The 20,293-nt window shown below is 38.8% G+C and overlaps 1 protein-coding gene across 4 annotated transcripts in view; it reads left to right on the top strand.

The window, feature by feature from the left end:
- Positions 1-405: 405 nt before the first annotated feature.
- The window catches only part of LOC119787170 (microtubule cross-linking factor 1), a 103,572-nt gene continuing 83,684 nt past the window's right edge, over positions 406-20,293 (top strand). For all 4 annotated transcript variants that reach the window (XM_038290817.1, XM_038290816.1, XM_038290818.1 and 1 more), the window contains exons 1-3: positions 406-1,575; positions 11,087-11,311; positions 12,342-12,500. In XM_038290817.1, coding sequence (XP_038146745.1) covers positions 883-1,575; positions 11,087-11,311; positions 12,342-12,500 — 1,077 coding nt within the window. In that variant the 5' untranslated portion in view covers positions 406-882. The remainder of the gene's footprint in view (positions 1,576-11,086; positions 11,312-12,341; positions 12,501-20,293) is intronic.

The following is a 20,293-nucleotide window of genomic DNA, read 5'->3' as shown; positions in this document are numbered from 1 at the left end:
AGCCAGACATTAAAAGAAACAACCTTCAATTACCAATTTGTTTAAATGGCCTAGTCAAAGCCCAAGTCTAGCTCTAACTGAGCATATAGCTGTTAACAGAAACTCCACTTAATTTTACAGAGCTTTAGGTTGTTATGGAAAGAGGAATTAGGCCAATTTTACATTTCTGTAGAAGTACTACGGTTGTAGAAAGACATGCAGCAAATAATGTTTCGGTTTCACTCTCCTGAAATTAACCACAGCTTTCTGTCCATTTATTGGAGAGTTTAGAAAGTCCTAAAACGAACTTTCACTTTAATACTCTATGAGAGGTGTTTCCTTTATAATGTCCATAAACAGGGTGGGGATTGGAGCGTGAGAGAAAGTGTCCAGCATCCTGTAGGACATGCGCAGCAGAGCGCACAGCAGCGCATGCGCTCCGCAGGAATCCACGGGCGTCGATCCTCTCACCGCAGCGGTGGCAGATTTATTTATTTATTTATTTTTTTTGTTACATATGTGGAGTGCTATTCACGGCGGGACCGGTGCGCTTGAAACAGGAATGGAGAGCCTTTCTGCGAAGGAGGAGGAGGTGTGATGCGGCTCCGACTCACTTCTGAGGCTTGAAGAGTTGAGTTGAAGCAGCCCGGGCTGCAGATGCAACCTGCCGGTAATCCCATCTCCTTTATTGCGGTGTTTCCTCAGAAAGCTCCACAGGCAGAGGGGAGTACAATGACAACCTGCTGAACGATGGAGTAAAAACGAAGCTCGCCGCAGGATGCGCATCCTTAGCCCGATCAGGGAGAAGAAGGCACATCAACCCGGCTGTTTCCCTTCAGGCGCGCGTCACAGCCTCCCCCCGGTGCCGTGGATTGATCGCCTCCTTCATCATCCTCCTGTATAATGGAGAGCTCCAATGGCTCTGACTCCAAGCCGCAGAGCCAACAGTTGGAGAAGAAGAGGCTGAACCGAGCGCCTTCCCCTGCCAGACCTTTCCTGAAGGATGTGCACCCCCGCTCCAACAAACCACCTGCCATCGTCCCCAAATCCCCGAAACTCAGCAAGCAGCATCAGTCCGCCGCGGTGTCCACAGCGCATCCGAACCGCAGCTCCAGGCGCAACATAACAGGGGCCAAAGAGAAACCAGCCGCGCCGAAAAGTAGCACCAGGTCCCCCGCAGCGAAAAAGCCCAGCAAGGTGCTGCAGCCTGCGGCAGCCGCGGAGCCCAAACCCGCCAGCACCAGCAGCCCGGTCCTCAGCAAAGGCAAGAAGGGCAAACCCACCGCGGGGCCTCTCAGCCATGGATCCCCGATCAGGGTACCCACCGGGGCCACCCTCGGCCGGGTCACCCAGACGGACAGCAGCTCCGACCTGTCGGAGTCCGAGCCGCTGTCTGACGAACACAAGCCGGTACCTGCCAGCGACGCAGAGTCCGGTACCGGTTCTAGTGACCGGGATCAGCCGATGGGGGCTCTGTCCTCTCAGGGGCCCCAGAAAGCGCAGAAAGCCTCCAGCAGCGCAGGAAGCAAGGCTGCAGCAGAGGATGACCTGCTGCGGGAGATAGATGAACTGAGATCTGAAAACGACTACCTCAAGGTACTGATCGGTGTTTCATAGAAATGTATAATTCTGGCAGCCACACTGGAAAAAAAACATCTACAGAAAATAAGTATAAATGTCTCAAAATTAAGCGTATTTATCATTAATTTGAGTTGGTAAATTAGATAGTTTGCCTATGTAATGAGTATTTTTACTCCTAAAGTAAGATAATTAGATAATATGCACTTGAAATAAGACAATGCGATAGTGTTTTCTTACTTTAAATGTAAATTGTCTTGTTCCATGGGCAAAATTTGTCTTTTACCTCCTCAATCCAAGAACAAACACACCTATTTTAAGAAAAAAATATCTATCTAGATTTTGATTTTTTTTTTTCAGTGCAGGGCCGACCTCTAGAAAGTTTTATGATGGGTGGGCAGATGGGGCCCCCCCCCCCCAATTACTGGTGGAGCTTCAAATACAGACCCACTTTAAAACACTGCAGCTTCTAGAAAACATAAAAGTAGATCTGTACATCAAGTCATGCAAGAACATGAATACTTTATGAAGTGTGGAGTATATCACTGCCCTTTGCTGAACTAACAAAGTCAGAAAATTGCAGGCTTTATACTTTCCACGCTGAACATTTTCAAAATTCAGTGGGGTTTTGGATGCCCTGTTTCTTCTGACTTAGAGGTATACTGGAGGATGTTCTTTCTCCGGGTGGATCATCTAAATAAATGGTCCTCCTAAGTTTCAATCATTCTGGTGAGCTGTTTATGTAAGGGTGTCCTACGTACTCGTCCCCATTTTCACTTACCAGTGGTGAGTCTGACATAGTGAACAAATTGCAAATCGATGCAAACAGCAACTTTTAAACAGAGCGTGCACGAGGAGAAATGGGCTCGTGCACGCTCTCGCATACATTTAATAGGCGTTCTCTCTTGGGAGCAGGTACAGGGTTGTGCATGTGCTTTTTCTTTTGTTAAGGTGGAGCGAGCGGGTCTTTTCGTGAAAAATTCGTGAAAATCCTCCACTGTACCTTTTAAAGTTTCTGCACTTTTATGTGTTTACAATCCAAGACCTACTTATGCATTGCATAGATGGATATATCTGTTAACATCTGTTGTTTTGCTTTTGTTACTACTTAATGTTTGAGATCACCAGATATATTTCAGTATCAGTCTGTAATTCTAGATTGATACAAAGAACAGTTTTGCAATAATAATATGTTCTCTAAGCTCAAAAGCTATATGAACAAAGGTGGACTAAATTCTAACCATGAGCTGCCACCTAACTGGAAGTTAGGCTTTTACAGAAGTTAGTCTCTCCTCTGCTGAATCATTTTATTTTGACCACAGTGGAGGATTTTTGAGTCTAACTGTTCATTTTAGTGTTAGGCTGCAGCCTGAAGATGAAGAACTCCCCCAGACCATCACACAATCTCACCCACATTTCACTGACTGTGATAGTGCTTTACTAAAATGCTGTGAATGGTCGTTTTGTAAGCCCTTGCAAAATGTGTACTTTTTATTTTTTTTTTTATTTGTTGTTTATGTGAATCAGACAGTCTGGTCATGGGAGGAGGTGCAATGGGGTCAGTGGGGGGTTGGTGCAGGTAATTTGTAGGGCTTCCTCCCTTTATGACCCAAAACATAAAAGTCAAATACAGGACATGTGATTGTTGTTTGTGCCCTTGACTTTTTTCCGCTTTATTATAATTCATTTTTTATCTATATCTCAAATCTAAACACGTTTTCCATCCATCATGTCATCCTGTTAATCCTCCTAACCCTCCCCACGGGTTTGACCTTTATTGATGGGAGTTTTATGAGGAGGGGCTTCATCCTGATGTCACTTTTTTTTTTTTTTAAGGATTTTCCTATTGTTTTGGTTCAATCTAAAGCCTGCTCTAATATAAAGTCTCATATTTTATCCTTTATTTGGGACAGATAAATGCATCTGTCCTGATAAGAGCCAGATTGTGCAGGAGGTGCAGTTTAATATACAATACAGTCCTGTTTCTATCTCTTTCAAGATTATCTGCAAAAGCTGGACAATTCAAACAGGGAGTATGGTTTTTTTTTGTTTTGTTTGTTTAACTGCAGCTTGTATCTATAAGTCGTAATGGAGTGCACTTCCTTTCTCCTTTACTGCTGTAAGTTGCTGGAAAATGACAAAGGAGCAAAAAAAAGCAGATTATGCAACACACACTGCAGACCTTTTTTGTTTAAATTGGGAAAAGGAAAGGGCATATGTGAACGTCACGGAGTGTAGTATTTCAAACTTGATCATGCGTTTCTGCAATGCTTTTCTCTCTCATTCGGTGGAGACAGAAGAGAGTTAATCAGCTTTACTGCCTTTCTCTGTAATGGATTTATCCCCCAGGACTTGATAACAGTCAGATGTCTCATGTGTTAGAGGGGATGGCTTCATAGACCCTACCCTGCCTGGCTGTCCCTGCCCGCCAGCTGGGTCTCTGAGGTCCTTTACCAGCCCCCCAACCCTCATGAACTGAAATAACAGGGAGCCCTGACTGTGTCTGTCTTTAACAACTTGGTAGAATGCATTTAGCTATTTTTCCTTTTTTTTTTTCTTTTCTTTTGGGTCTAAGGTTTATCCTGTTGGATGCTAAAGAAAAGCAATTTCCTGTTAGGTTGCTGTAAATTTATTCATTAGTTTTTCTTTAACTAAAGGTTGTTTTTTTCCCAGTCATTTCCTTTCCTGTTCTGGAGGACATGTACATGTAAATGTGCATAAGAAATAAATCAGCATCTTCTTAAAATTTCTCAAGCTGAAATTTGATAGTCAAATATGAATTTTCTAAATACTTATCCTATGCTATCTTATTTAAAATACAAAAGTATGCAATAAAAATCGATAATTTTTAAATAAATTCAACAGAATAAAATAAAAAAAAACACTTTGAGGTATAAAGCATCTTATTACTCAACCATATTACACTTTCTAGTGCTTAAGCTTTTAAATATGTTTTTTATTGTCTTTATACAAGAAAAGCAACTAAAAATCTTTGATAGAAAAAAGGAAAATTATCTTTCTAATCGTTGTCTATTCATTTGTGATCAGTGTTGTTGCTGGCAGTTGATTTCTATGTCTGAAGATTTAAAAGAGAAGCATATCAAAAACAAGAATGAGGCAGTCAGAGGTTGCTAATAAATGTTGTGTTACACTTAAATCAGGCATCAATACAGAACTGTGTCCTCCTCGGTAGAGGGCAAAGATGACCGTCTGTAGCTTAAATCTGAGCAATTTATCCAATAAGGGGGAAAGTCGAGGAATTGTGTGACTGCAGCCAATGAAATAGGAACTTAATAAGGTATTTAAAAACATTCTGCATTTACCCTCACGTTGAATGACTGCTTCAGATAAAAACGAATAAAAAAATCTTAAAAAATGAATTCAGTGCTGAACATGCATCATTACCATAATACCTCGCAAAACCTGTTGAGCTGGAATGCCGGTCAATTCTGAATATTCACAAAGTCCATCTTGAATATAATGATACGATTGTTTTCTAGATCAGACCCATTTAAAATGGACGCAGTTGACGTAACATCTACCAAACAGCGAGGGAACTTTTCACCCGAAGTAAATTCAGCAAAATAGGCTACAAGCTTATAAGCATAAGTGCTGAATTACTGGAGTGTCAGTCTGCTAATCAAATCATGTTTTGTAAAGGGTTAAATAAAAAGGCTTTTTTAAAGATATATTTTTTAAAAACGTACATAACATCTCTTTAACTTCCAGGTTTAGTGCCCTATAAAGTAACTGGAACTACTACACTGTCAGAAAACAAAAAGGGCTCCCTAAATGAATCTGATAGCAGACCACTTTGGACCAGCACACTGAGAAGTCACTGAGTCACTTGGAAAGACAAGTCCACATTTTCCTGCAACCCCAGTCAGCTCGGCAGATGGCCGCTTACACTGAGCCTGGTTCTGCTGGATGTTTCTTCCTGCTAAAAGGGAGTTTTTCCTCTCCACTGCTTCTATAAGCATGCTCAGTGTGAGGGATTGCTGCAGAGTCAATGACTGGATGCAATCAGCTGACAGAAAACTTTGTTGTCTGCAAGCATGATTTAATACATTTTCTCTGTAATATAGAACCAAATGTATGTCTGATCAGGTAGGTGCTGTATCAATTGTGTCACTAAACAACGGCTTTTTAGGGTTTGTTCTTCTGGTTTAAGGGAAACTCATATTGCTTTTAACTGGAGCTCTGGGTCACATGATTCTCTCAGTAATGGTTCAGACCCTTTCAGGTTGCAAGGTTTTGAGAAGTACAACCCACATGGAGCATCGTTATTAACCAAGTGCGTATTGACCTAATGATCATATAGTGGATCTCAAACTATGCTAATATTGCATCAAAACCTACATAGTGTCTACTGATGGTGGTCAGAGGGCCCGGTGGCGCCAGTGTACGGCAGCCCCGCTTCTGTCAGTGAGCCCCAGGGCAGCTGTGGCTACAATGTAGCTTGCCACCATCAGTGTGTGAGTGTGTGTGTGAATGGGTGAATGAATGTAGTGTAAAGCGCTTTGGTCATCTCTCCTGACTTGAATAAAGGCGCTGTATATATTACATGCCATTTACCATTTACCAAAACAAACAGAGATAAGGCTGTCGATCCTAATAGAGATATCTATATAGTCCTGACTTGGTATTATGCTCCTTTCTCCCAGGTTGCTGTTTCAGTTGAATCTAAAATATCTTGAACCACACACTAGGTCAAGTCTTAACTTTTGTAAAAAAAAAAAAAAAAAAAGGAGCAATGAAGCACAGAAAAAACAATTTCCTACTTTCAGAGTTTTGGTGCTTTAGGCCCAAAGGCATACCTTACCCTATGATGGACATGTTTTTTTTTCATGAAATATTTTTAAATTAATTGCTTAAAATTGAGTGCATGCAGCACTACTGTAGACATAGTAATATTCAATATTCAAAAAGTCCTACTTTTGAAAATGTTCCACTGATAGTTTAGTGACTATTTGTACAAAACTAAAATTCAAAATTAAAAAAACTAAAGAAGCGATCAAAGCAAAAGCTGAATTTAACTCAAATAGCCACCTGCTGCCCTGTGGATTCTGGCTTACGCAGTACAAAAAGTCAAAATCCAGCTCTTTGCTTGCTTTATTTCTCCATTCAGACAAACAGGTTACAGGCTTCACAGGATTCTTCTATTGCTCTCCCTCTGATTCCTGCACCTGTTCTTTGATTGACTGACTGACTGACTGACTGACTGACTGACTGACTGACTGACTGACTGATTGACCGGCTGAAAACTGAGAACTGTGACTGTGACTGAGAAATGCAAACTGGTAAAAAACCATATGACCACCCACGTGCATAATGAGCTATCTAAGACCTCCCTATTTATACTGTGTAACACCAACATCCCAAGCTAAAATTAACTAAGTGAATCACTAAAAAATCTTATTCTAAATAACAAATCAAACTAAATTCTAAGAATTAACTGAAAATGGAGAAATAGCTCCTACAGATAGTTTATGGTGTCCCTAAAGGCCAGATCCATGTGGATACACTGCCTAAATGACCAAATACAGTTGCAAACACATATAAACTTGTCTCATTTAGGACGGGGCCTAAAATAAGATGGAGTTTATTCTTTAAAGGTTCAGTCTGTACAACATAAAGACATCTAGTGGTTCAAATTTGAAATCACAACTCACTGAATATCTTCCAGCTCATCCTTGGTTAAAAAAAGGAGTAACAGTGGAATTGGAAATGCAAACGTCTGGCTCTAAAAACTTTGTTACTTATATATAACATTTATGACCTCAAACTCAGTTCAAAGCCAGGAGCAAACTCTTTATAGAATCCAGGGCACTCTTGTAATAAACATCAGAGGTTCTCTTTAAGTATAGAAGTAGAGCTGCTGTGTCCGCTGCTTTGAACCTGTCCATCGATTGGTTCGACCGTCTGCGAGGTCATTAGCTCCTTCCTCTGGGGGGCCCTGCTCAGATAACACAGGCCTCAGTGCTTTCCCAAATCAGGATGGATTTAGATATCTTTAATTGACACACTTTCCCCTCTCTCATTTATGTAGCCAATTGTCGTTTCATCACATGTTGAGATGGATATCTCTTGGGAAATCTACAGAGCAAACAGGGAAATAAACTGATCTCAATGAAGCAATTGATGTAGCGCCTCAGCTCTCTAAACCCAGACCAGGATGTTACATGTTGATGTTAGCATCCATCCCTAAGGATAAGATACTTTCAGTCAGTGATGGCTGTGATGTCATCAGCTCGGAGGATACCTGCATTGCTGGAGCTCATATGTAATGATACGAAGTTAGTAGCATAATCTACAGAAGAGTAACATTATTGCATCTCTGCTTTTATAGATTTATATCACAAAATAACTTAATGCCATCCTCATGATTAGGTAACCCTCTCGTGATCTTTAAAGTCCAACTTTATCACATTACATTTAAGTTTTTTTTGTGTGCAAAATAATTAAAGAAAAAACTTTTATTATTTCCTAATTGGACTTCCTGCTTTAATTGTCCAGTTGTCCTAAAAGATTCGTTGATTACCCTTTTCTTGCAGAAAGCCTCATTAATGAGTTTAACACTATATGAGAGAAAATATGTTTTCACAGTTTAAAGCCTTAAAATTAATTCCTTTCTGTTACAGGATCAATTTAAAATCCAGGTGTTTATAGGAGTACATTTGATTAGAGGGGGGGAAATAACCACTAAATAATTAAATATAATGTTCAATGGAACGCTGAATCTCTAAACTACTTTTTAGAATTAGAAAGAATAGAAAACATGCTGAACAAGTGAAGCAGAAGTTTTATTTCTTTACAGCTCAGTAAAGAATAAAACTTGGGGAGTGGTGGCCTAGTGGTTCGGGCATTGCGCATGGATCCCAGAATCCAAGCCCCACTCCCATGTATTTTAAATTACATGCTCGTCTAGAGTTGTCATTAGCTACTGTAAGAAAACCAAATAGATAATTTAAAACAACAGAAACTGCAAGAAATAAGGCTGCATGAACAAGTTTGTTTTCTTTAGATCAACCATTTGATAATCAGTTTTTGAAAACAGAGGCCTGTTGTGGACTATCATGATAAATGAAAAACTAGTGATTTAGTAGAAATCAAAATGTGTCTTTTCAAATGCTACAGGCTCATGTGTCATAAAATAAAGGCTGTGCGTGTTGAAAAGAAAGCTTAGGAGACTCTATAATGCTGTGGGCCTCTTTCTCCTCCAGAGTTGGGTGTTTTAAATGCACTCTAAAATGTTGAACTGCAGCTGTTTCTTAAATCTGATGTGAAGCTATTTAATATAAATATTCAGTTATATTGGTGCTATTTATTCATTTATACCAGGTCTCCCATTAAATATGGATTGTACTAGGAACCAACACTGGTGAAGAGACTTTATCAAACATTTAAGAGCTTTCATTTGGGCTAATATCAGTTCTTAGTAATCGAGGAAAACAGTAAATTTGTCTTAAATCGCTGCATAATTTCAGTTGTATTGAAATAAAAATGTGGAAAGCTGTAATAAAGACAAAATGACAAAACAAGGTCTGTCTAATCAAAATAAAATCTATAAATGAATGTGTTATTGTGCAGAAATAGGTAACATTTTTTCAGTCTCAGTGGGATTCAGTGACTGACCTTAGATGGTCAACCAACTTTACAATTCAAAGAGTCATTTCCCTTATCTATACCACTACTACTACTTTTATTATTTATGTTGCACTTTATAAGAACCATGGCGGCAACAAAGTGCTTCACATTTAAAAACAAACACTATAAATACTACAAGTCTCAAAACCTACTTAAGCCTTCAAAAAAGGTTAGGATGAACTTTCCTAAAATATCCACTGTATAAAGTTGTTTGATTTATGCTTCCAGAGTTTTAGAACAAAAAGAAATATCAATTAAACACTTTAAAAAAGGGTGTTGCATTTTATAAAAGCATGATGTTTACAAAAAAAAGAAAAAGAGAAGTAAACTGAAACAATGTTATCAGCATTAACGTAGTTTGGTTGTAGAAATTACAGTATATATATTTTCTATTTTATTGCAAAAAAAAATAATTCAGTTCTAACCCTTAGATCTGCTGCTAAACTTATTAGGAGCCCCTGTGGATGCCTTAAAAATCAATTGTGGTTTAATAAATAATCCTTTGTTTGTATACTGGTAAAGTTCAGTTTTCAGTTCATTTCTGCTTTGACTGTCCAGTTGATCTACAGAATACCTTTAGTGAGCAGAGTATTAAGGCGAGGCGACTGTAGATATATACGAGGGGTGTTCAATAAGTTATGCCCCTGACCCACTTCCTGTCGTTTGATCTAGCTGAAATTTTGCATGTGCAATTACCTTAATCCCTATAGATTAGGTGGCAAATTACAGCTCTGAACTAACTGTGATTACTGAATTACAGGTGTTTGAACTGAGTGAAGTCTGAAATGAAGCCTTTTGAGCAGTGATGCAGTTTTTGTATTTGAAAAGATGCGCCTCGCTGTAAACTTTTGATTAAAATTAAAGTAACCTATGGCCACATGATGCCTTATCATGTGGCCTTAGAAGGCAATTATTTCAGAGCTGTAATTTGATACTTAATCTATAGATGTATAAATAATTGCACATGCAAAATTTCAGTTAGATCAACCAACTGGAAGTGGGTAAGGGGCATTACTTATTGAACCCTTCTCCCTCATATGTCTAAAGGAGGCAGAGCCTCAGGTTTGTGTTGGTGAAACACTCTTTGATTTTCTGGTCCATCTGTTTCCTGACTAGTAAATAAACAATAAATGAGGAGCACTGTTATTGGCTAGCTTCACTCCCCCTATATATCAAAATAAGTCAAAGTGAAGGTGTTTCCTGCATGTCCAACAGTTTGCTGCAGGAACCTCAGCCTAATTTCTAATCTGGAAAGACTTTGGATTGCCCAGAAACGACCTGGATGGAGTCTCTTTGAGGGAAAACGGATTATTTTGCTCCTACACTTGATGTCAGAGTATTAAGAAAAATACAGTTTAATGTTATTCTATATTTAATATTTTTCAAAGATATTAATTTTCCCTATCAGGGGAACATTTGTCTTGTTTGAGCGATTTCTGGTCATAATTAAGCATAAGGACAAATAATCAGGTAAATCTTTGCGGGAAGTCTGGATGTATGATGAATGATCCCTGGTCTGATTTGTTTATTTCTCAAACCTGAAACTATCAAAGGCATTTTTAAATCAGTTTTATTATAGCTTTAAAGAAATGTGAATTTTATGTTGACATTTCTTTGGGAAGCATCTCCACAGAAACAGAGAGAGATTTTTAGATCTTTTAGATCTTAGAGAAGGTATCTGACCTTTCACAGAAAGTCTTACAGACTTTGATATTTTCTTTTTATAAAAACCAACACTTTTTTCAACACCAATTTAAACTAGCCTTGATTATGGTTCAGTCAAGAGAGCTTTTCTCCTGTTCAAACACATGCGAGCCTTAATTTGCTGACACAAATGTTACAAACAGAAATATTGAAATGTGGGGCTGTTTCTTTATTCCAGGATGAAGTGGAGGAGCTGCGAGCCGAGATGGAGGAGGTTCGGGACAGTTATCTGGAGGAGGAGGTGTACCAGGTGCAGGAGCTGCGGAGGGAACTGGACCGAGCCAACAAGAGCTGCCGCATCCTGCAGTACCGGCTGAGGAAGGCTGAGCAGAAGAGCCTGCGGGTGGCTCAGACGGGCCAGGTGGACGGAGAGCTGCTGCGCAGCCTGGAGCAAGACCTGAAGGTGCTTTTTCTGTGACTCCCTATCCTAATGCAGGAAATAACTTTACTGAGTTTAACAGCCAAGTAGAGCTACTTTTGCATTATCTTCAGGTGTATACAGTTTTTATAACAGGAAAAAAAATTAACAATGATTTTACATAAGTTCGAAAATTACATTAGATCTACAACGCTAAGGTGTTCACGCAGCTGAACTTTCCAACATTTTGTAACATTGCTAGGTGTTATTTGGATCTCATTTGTTAGAAAGAAAACAAAAGATGCATAACATTGAAACTGAAGCACATTTATCTATATTTCATATTTTTTCTCAAATTTTAAATTTTTTCTAAATTTTTGAAACAACAAATCTGAAAAGTGGGGCTTGTAATTGTATAGTCTGTTTATTTGAAGAGTGTCTGTAAATAGTATTTTTTAATTTCCTCCACAGATTCTATTTGGATTCAGACGTGGCCTTTGACTAGGCCGTTCTGACACATGAATACGCTTCAATTTAAAGCATTTCATTTTTTCTCTGGCAGACGAATATTTTTTGGAATATTCTGACTTGACTGTCAACTAAACTGGCCTGCACAGTATGATGCTGCCACCACTGTGTCTCACTGAGGCCCTAATGTGTTCAGTGTCACTTGCAATGTTAAACTTCTTATAGCTTTTCTCTGCACAATGTTTTGTCTTTTCACTTTTCTAAAGAGATCAGATCAGTGCACTACATGGATAATAGTTTCCCTGTCTTCTCAGTTTATTGGTCTTCATGAAACTGTTTTATTTTCTAATGTTCTCTACCAAACGTCTAGAGTCATTATGTTTGACAAGCTTTTATTTTTCCGGCTTCCAAGTAAAGTGGATAGAAATGAATATCACATTTTTAAGATTTTTATCTGTGAAACACTTCCTGAGCAAAACTTCCTGAGGGTCCTTAACCAAAGAACTGCATTTAATATATCTAAATATTGCCTTTATTACTGTTAAAGAACAAGATTCCATTTATGCAGATTACTGTGCTTCAGCTTTCTCAATCAAACCGTCCCTAGGTTGCAAAGGACGTGTCAGTGCGTCTGCACAATGAGCTGGAGAGCACAGAGGACAAGCGCAGTCGAGCGGAGGACGAGAACGAGATGCTTAGACAGAAGATCATCGAGGGGGAGATCTCCAAACAGGCGCTGCACAACGAGTTGGAGAGGATCAAAGAGGTGAGATGGCTGGTTATTCAAGGCTGTTTAGTCATAAACAGAGAAACTTCAGCTGGATTTTAATTCATTTTTTACCATTTAACATTTGGCACGAAAAACAAACAAGCACACACGGAAAAAGGAGAGACTGGGAGAAATACTAACCTCTGTGTATCATAGAACGAAGCATTCCGCATCAGTGTTCTCGTGCATTGTTCACATGTCTATGTGCAGGGCTGCCTGTAATCAGTTACTCAGCCCATGGTTCAGTCCTTCACCAGATTCCAAAAAAAATACCTAAATAGTTTAATTATTAAATAGTCTAATAAAAACAAACATGTCAATAGGAACTATTTACAGTTAAGCTGCAATAAAGGAAACATTATACACAGACTATAGGGAATGAGTAGACTTCTGCTCTAGTTGGGGTTATCAATTTGGTCCATTTGTTCCAAATTCTTCCTCAGAATATTAGATACTTTTTCATTTTGTAAACTTCCTGCTAGTCTTAAATTATAGCTAGTTCTGCGTTAAGCCATCTCCCTGATAGCTTTCATGCTTGGAGCTTGAAGAATTTGTAAAGTTTAATATCCGTCTTGTGCTTTTAAACATTTACTTGACCCAGATAGTGTAAGGGAAAGTTAGGTGGTAGTCTACAAGCAAACACAGAGTTCAATATTTTATGGGCACCATGTCAATACAGGCTCAGTTCAGGGCACACCCAGGTTATATGGTAATGATTAGCTTATTTTGCTTCAGTGCTTTGCTCTTGTATTCTCACTCCATTAGATGCTCCAGTTAGACCTTGTTGCAAAGTCGGCTTCTTTCTTCTTTAATTAGTACTTAGATTTAAAGTTAGCTTTTATGCACTTATCAGTGTTTGATTGTTTTGATCCATATCTTAGTGTTAACACAAATAAATTTAATGGCAATTGCAATTTGATTTGCATTAAAAAGGATCCCGCTTTTGTTTTTTGCAGTAATATAATCTGTGTTGACTACACGGCTTTTAGTAGCAAAATATTCATAGGGTGTAAATGAATTGGTCTTCAAATATTCTGCTGTTGTTTTGAGAGTACAACCTTACACTCACCGGCCACTTTATTAGGTACCCCATGCTAGTAACGGGTTGGACCCCCTTTTGCCTTCAGAACTGCCTCAATTCTTCGTGGCATAGATTCAACAAGGTGCTGGAAGCATTCCTCAGGGAGTTTGGTCCATATTGACATGATGGCATCACACAGTTGCCGCAGATTTGTCGGCTGCACATCCATGATGCGAATCTCCCGTTCCACCACATCCCAAAGATGCTCTATTGGATTGAGATCTGGTGACTGTGGAGGCCATTTGAGTACAGTGAACTCATTGTCATGTTCAAGAAACCAGTCTGAGATGATTCCAGCTTTATGACATGGCGCATTATCCTGCTGAAAGTAGCCATCAGAAGTTGGGTACATTGTGGTCATAAAGGGATGGACATGGTCAGCAACAATACTCAGGTAGGCTGTGAGGTTGCAACGATGCTCAATTGGTACCAAGGGCCCCAAAGAGTGCCAAGAAAATATTCCCCACACCATAACACCACCACCACCAGCCTGAACCGTTGATACAAGGCAGGATGGATCCATGCTTTCATATTGTAGACGCCAAATTCTGACCCTACCATCCGAATGTCGCAGCAGAAATCGAGACTCATCAGACCAGACAATGTTTTTCCAATCTTCTATTGTCCAATTTCGATGAGCTTGTGCAAATTGTAGCCTCAGTTTCCTGTTCTTAGCTGAAAGGAGTGGCACCCGGTGTGGTCTTCTGCTGCTATAGCCCATCTGCCTCAAAGTTCGACGTACTGTGCGTTCAGAGATGCTCTTCTGCCCACCTTGGTTTTAACGGGTGTTTTTTTTTGAGTCACTGTTGCCCTTCTATCAGCTTGAACCAGTCTGGCCATTCTCCTCTGACCTCTGGCATCAACAAGGCATTTCCGCCCACAGAACTGCCGCTCACTGGATGTTTTTTCTTTTTCGGACCATTCTCTGTAAACCCTAGAGATGTTTGTGTGTGAAAATCCCAGTAGATCAGCAGTTTCTGAAATACTCAGACCAGCCCTTCTGGCACCAACAATCATGCCACGTTCAAAGTCATTCAAATCACTTTCCTTCCCCATACTGATGCTCGGTTTGAACTGCAGGAGATTGTCTTGACCATGTCTACATGCCTAAATGCACTGAGTTGCCGCCATGTGATTGGCTGCTTAGAAATTAAGTGTTAACGAGCAGTTGGACAGGTGTACCTAATAAAGTGGCCGGTGAGTGTATATGTCTGCTGTATCCAGGCTGCTCATCCTATACTTCCTCTAGCTTTAAATCTCTAGATTTTTTTTCTACTTTGGTTTGTTTGTGAAACTCTTGAGTAGAAAATTGCTGATGATTTTTGAATGTTATAAATAGTCAGATTGATTCCAGACTTCCTAAAGTCTCTCTGGCTCTGCTCTCAACACGCATATCTCAGTATCTCCAAAAAGGTTTGAGCATTTTCTTTCAATCAACATGTTTTTATAAATCTTATCAAAGCTACATGGTTTAATCAAGTCACAGCAAAATCCGGTGTATGTCAGTTTTTTTTTTTTTTTTTTACACTTTTCAGCTGAGGCTTTTAAGGTTTCGCTCTTCTTCTAAACAGGGCGTGTTACCTCTGAAAATACTTAATAGTTCCAATAATTTCAAAATTTTACTAAAATTTCAATGTTTACCAAATGTCTCTTGGGGAGATGACAATCCAAACTCTTAGCCGCTGACCTCTGAGTTTCGCTGCCCTTCAAAGGGCCGGACGTTCATAGACATGTCCTTCAAATGTTAAAGCTATGAATTTAGGCACACTTTGCCTCTGTTCTGGTTTAAAGTAGAAGCACATAAACCATCTGCGTGTGTTCAGGTATGCTGTATTTGTTCAGTATACCGCAGATATTTTGGGTATAAAATATTCCTTCTCTGTGATGCTAGAGCACATGGACAGTGATAGAGACATACGTAGTGTTGATGGAGCTGAAATAAAAAAGTGGATTTCAAAGGACAAAAGTTGGTTCTCTTTAATCGTCATATGAATATTCAGCAGTAGCAGCTTGCAGTCCTGCTTAGTTCCTTCGCTGTCTAGAGAAGGAAGTTTTTACTTTGACGATTTTGAAGTAAAGTCTTATCGATAACAAGATGAGCAGAGTTTATTCTCAAAGACGCTCAGGTTGGCCCGCTAACGCTTATCGCTTTTGACAGGAGCAGGTAAGTCACCGTCTGCCAGCCCAGAGAAAGTAGGCCAATCCCAGACAGGCGGTTTGGTGATTCCCCTTTATCTACCTGCTTTGGTTGTTGGATTCTAATCTTTCCTTCTGTTAAAGGAAGGGTGTAAAAAAAATCAGTTTCATTTATTGTTTTGCAACCAATGCTTTCATTTAGTGTGTGTCTCTTTCGGTAAGTTTGTGTCTCACATTATTTGTTCCTGGTGGTGGTAAAACTAGGCATACATGCATGAGCAGAATACGACACTCAGGCCGCCTTGTTGAAAGAAAGAGGAGGAGATGAGCTGAAGAGCTGCAGCTCCAAATGACTGCAGATTTATATTTTTCTGGTCTTCCCCCGAGGTTCGTCCCAGAAAAACATGCTCCATTTCTCAGTGTTTTTTTGTTTTTTTTTGTTTTTTATTTGATGCAACACCCCCACCATATCTTTAAATAACAGCCCCTCATTTCTTCAAACATTCCACTTCATAACAACCCTCATGGTGTGAGCCTGTTCAAATAGTCAGGCACAGAGAGTGATATTTTTTCTGGGGTTGTTTGAGACTAAAGCAACCTGATTGGGAATCGGATATTATAATCCAAGCTTTGACTCTGCTGTTTGACTCAGTCTAAGATTGTTATCATCAGCATAGCTGTAGAGTCTGGCTCTACCAATGAGAATGTAATCCGACTGGAATGAGAGGACGCTCCTTTACCTTTCTGCTTTAACCACACCTTGTAAATCATGACTGAGGTGTAATGTGCTGAAAAATGAAAGCACAAAATCCCCCTCAGAGAGCTCATTAAGAACTAAACTAAACCAAATATCTTCATAAGGTATTTAAAAACCCTAATTATCATTTTTCTCCTTGTATTATGTTGAATCTGATTTTTTTCCTTGTTTTATATATTATTTTGAATTTCATAATTATCTCCACATTGCAAAAAGTTGAAATCTAAGTAATTGCATTTTTTTTTCTTGAATTGAGCTGGTAAGTGAGAAACTTTGGCAATGGAATATCACAATTTACATTTAAAATAAGAAAAAAGTAACTGCAGTCTCTTAGTTTAAGTGCATAATATCTAATTGTGTTATTTTAAGGGTAAAATACCAAATCCATCGGAAGATCATTTAATTTACTTCAATTCGGGATGAATATTTAACTTTAAATACATTTTTACCCATTTTAGATAATTTTTGCAGTAGAATAGCTCAATGCAAGGTTGATGAGAAATAACTTTTTTCTTTAAAAATTTCCAATTTAAAGTTTCGGTTTAACTGACATTATTATATTTAAAACAGTTGATGTCAGCTATGGATGCATTTTAATGTAATACGTAAACGCAACCCTTTAGTGTAACATAGGGGAAAACCAAAATAAATTAATCACAGTATTTAGAACAATCTGGTCTGGTTTCCCAGATGGTGAACCTAGTGAACCAAGCTGGTTGACCTTGCAAATCAGAGATTTTACTTTGTACTTTCCTGAGGCAGGTATCTTTTTCTTTACAGTCATATCTCTGGAAGAAAAGCGGCAGACAATCGTGTGCAGTTTGACCAGCCCCATGCTTTTTCAATGATCAAAGTTCCACCAGCTCATATAATTTGTTTTTCTGTCGGTTCACATTAAACAGTGTCTCTTGTGTTCCGGCCTTGAAAAAAAAAAACAGTAAGGTGGCTAGTTCTGTGGCTCAGAGATGAACATGTTTTGCTATGAAAACCATGCATTAACTCCAGAACAAAAGCTCAAAAAAGAGCTTGTGAAGATCATGTTGGAAGCTGTTAAAGTGTCACTGTCCACAGTGATACGTCCTGCACCAGATACTACTAGCAGAAGACAAAGCCATGAAAACATGAACAAGGACTTCAGTTTTCTGAGACATATCCTTCTGTTTAATGGAAGTAAAATGGTACCGTTTGGCCATAATGATCCCTGCTACAGTTGAAGGAAAAGCATTGGAAACGTGCAACCACTTTTCAATAAAGATGTAATCAAGAGGATAATTTGGAAACGCTGAAGCAAAATCTCTTTTTAAAAAAATCCTCCAGAAGGTTAAAGGTTTGGCACAGGTTCCTCTTCAAAATAGAAATTGTCCATAAATTTACAGCTAAATTAGTCACAAAGTGGTTTAACTTCACAAAGGCTGTTTTAGATGGCCCCTCACAACACCCTAACCTCAGTCTCATAGAACAAGGCTGCCAAAGTCCAATAATGGTCCTTCCTCCTCAGAAGAGTCATCAAGCTCTACAGACCCTGATTAATTAGATGTTCATTGGTTCAGGGGTCTTGGAGAAGAGCATCTGATTCTCACAGGACAGTAGCTTGTCCATGGTGAACTCGAACACTCCTGCTATATTACCTTTGCAGGAAGGCATTAAAGTTATTTGCTGACTAAAGGGGAACCAAAAAACCCAACCCAGTTAGACCATTTCAATCTTGAATGGGCTAAAATCCCAGCAAACTATTATAGACACCCAAAATATTATATTCAAATTATGCCATTTATATAGCAACTCTACTAAGCACTAAGGACACAGATACACAGTATAACAGTGCATTAAAGAAAGTTAAAATTATATTTATTTATCATTATTCTGGGATTGAAACTAGAAAAAAACAAATAATATTTGGTCCACGTTGATGTCAGACAGTGAGGAGGGGAAATGCTTTTTATACAGAAGGAACAACTGTATACATCGCTCTGAGTACTGAACTAAAATTGTATTTTTTTTTATCTGGTTAGAATCTTCACTCTACCTATGAACAGAACATCCTTCCTCTGACTTCAATGGAGAATCGTTTTTTTCACAGCTTCACGGTTATTGCGCTGTAATTAGGTTTTATTATTAAAAACAACAATCCTGTTGAAATGGGTCCCTTGGTTGTTGTGAAAGGGCAACTAATCTGAAATAGTTTGAGCAACTGTGGCCTTTAAAGCCAATTTTTCCGTGCAGTCGGAGGCTCCACAGCAATTCTGGCACCACGGCATGGATTAATCTGACAAGAAGGGCTGTTATAAAACAGAGCGGCTGTGTCTCTGTGCGGGATGAAGGGAAGGAGGGGTGTTGGGGATGGAGATGGAAAGGCAAAGGAAGGCTGTAATCCAGCAGCTCTGGACCCTGTCACCCTGTGATATGACCAAACCATGTAGGCTGCTAGCTGACAGGATCTGCTGCTGCCTTTCTGTGGAGTCAGTTCGTAAGCCAAGGAAACCGTCTGAGGTTGTTTTTGTCCTTATTGAAGAACGGCGCTCTGATGTGGGTGATGAAATGAAACCTAATAAAATGTCTGCATGCAGAACAGGAGCATCAGATGATTTATGGTGTGTTTCCACTCTGCTGCGATAAATTCATCTTTCATTAAAGACAAATGCTTTGGCCTTTGTGCTGTTCTGCTCTTGCTCACCGACTCCCAGGTATTTCTCCTAAATGATTTTCTTCACCTGTAACATCAACACTCAGCAAAGTAGGGAGATTACTCACTCCAGGCTCACCTTATGCTTCTATTGAAACCATTATTGCATTTCAACCCCGGTCTTAATAAATGATTCCTTTTAGGTTTAGTGATGTTGTGAACATTCCAGGAGCTGAATGTGACTCATTTGTTCAGTTAAGCTAGTTTTTGGTTAAATTGACAGCTTAATCTTAGAAATAATTAAATCTGAAAATGGTTAATATATTTTTGCCTAGCTAACTAGATGTATAATTAATTTTACTCCTGGTTTTACATATAGTGTAAAATGTCACATATTATCAGGAAATAAAAATTCGTAGCATCCATTTGAAACAAAAATAAATTCCTTGAACTTATATATAATTTTTAGAAACATACTCTGAATCCTCTAGTTTTTTATATTGTAAATATACTAACATTTAAGTTGATAATTTCTCCAGTGGAGAAAAATCTAGGAATTTAAATTTTAGCAAATAACTTCAGATAACATGCGTTCTTTGCCTTCTTTCACCATTTTAATGTGTTTTGCTGTGTTATTTCAGAAGTAGTGTTGTTCCAGCTCATCCTGATAAGAGCTAGCTCTAATATCATTTCACAGAGGTCAAAATGAACCCATTCATGTTCACGGTTGACTGCCCAAAAACCCTGAAATAAGCCCTCAGTTAGAGATCAACCAATACAGCATTTTATTTAAAGGCTAATGACAATACGGTTAATTTGACATCAGCCTAACTAATCTCCGATATCTGCTTTTTCTACCTTCATTTACATGCTAAAAACAACACAAAGATCCATTTGCTTCACATGATTTTAAGGCATGGCAGCTGAATGTACTAAAGAATTTGCAAATGCATGCATGTAAAGAAAAAAAAATCATGACATATTTCTCTTTTATTCAACTTATTCTATTGAAAAGTTAAGAATATATCTAAACTACACTGTCAAAAGCATGTTTTGAATGTTTTTGCAGCCTGAAAACTAAAACTTCTATATAATTTACAGAGTAGTGTTGGTCCTAATAGGATTAAGACACAAAGTTTTTACACTTCATTTATTCAGTAAGTAAATTGTTTGCTATTTTGCATACTCACTCC

This window comes from Cyprinodon tularosa, unplaced genomic scaffold (assembly GCF_016077235.1).
Source record: "Cyprinodon tularosa strain WSP-4 unplaced genomic scaffold, ASM1607723v1 ctg29, whole genome shotgun sequence".
Classification (NCBI taxonomy): Eukaryota; Metazoa; Chordata; class Actinopteri; order Cyprinodontiformes; family Cyprinodontidae; genus Cyprinodon; species Cyprinodon tularosa.
Note: the sequence above shows the minus strand (reverse complement) of the source record. Positions and strands in the feature narration are given on the sequence as shown.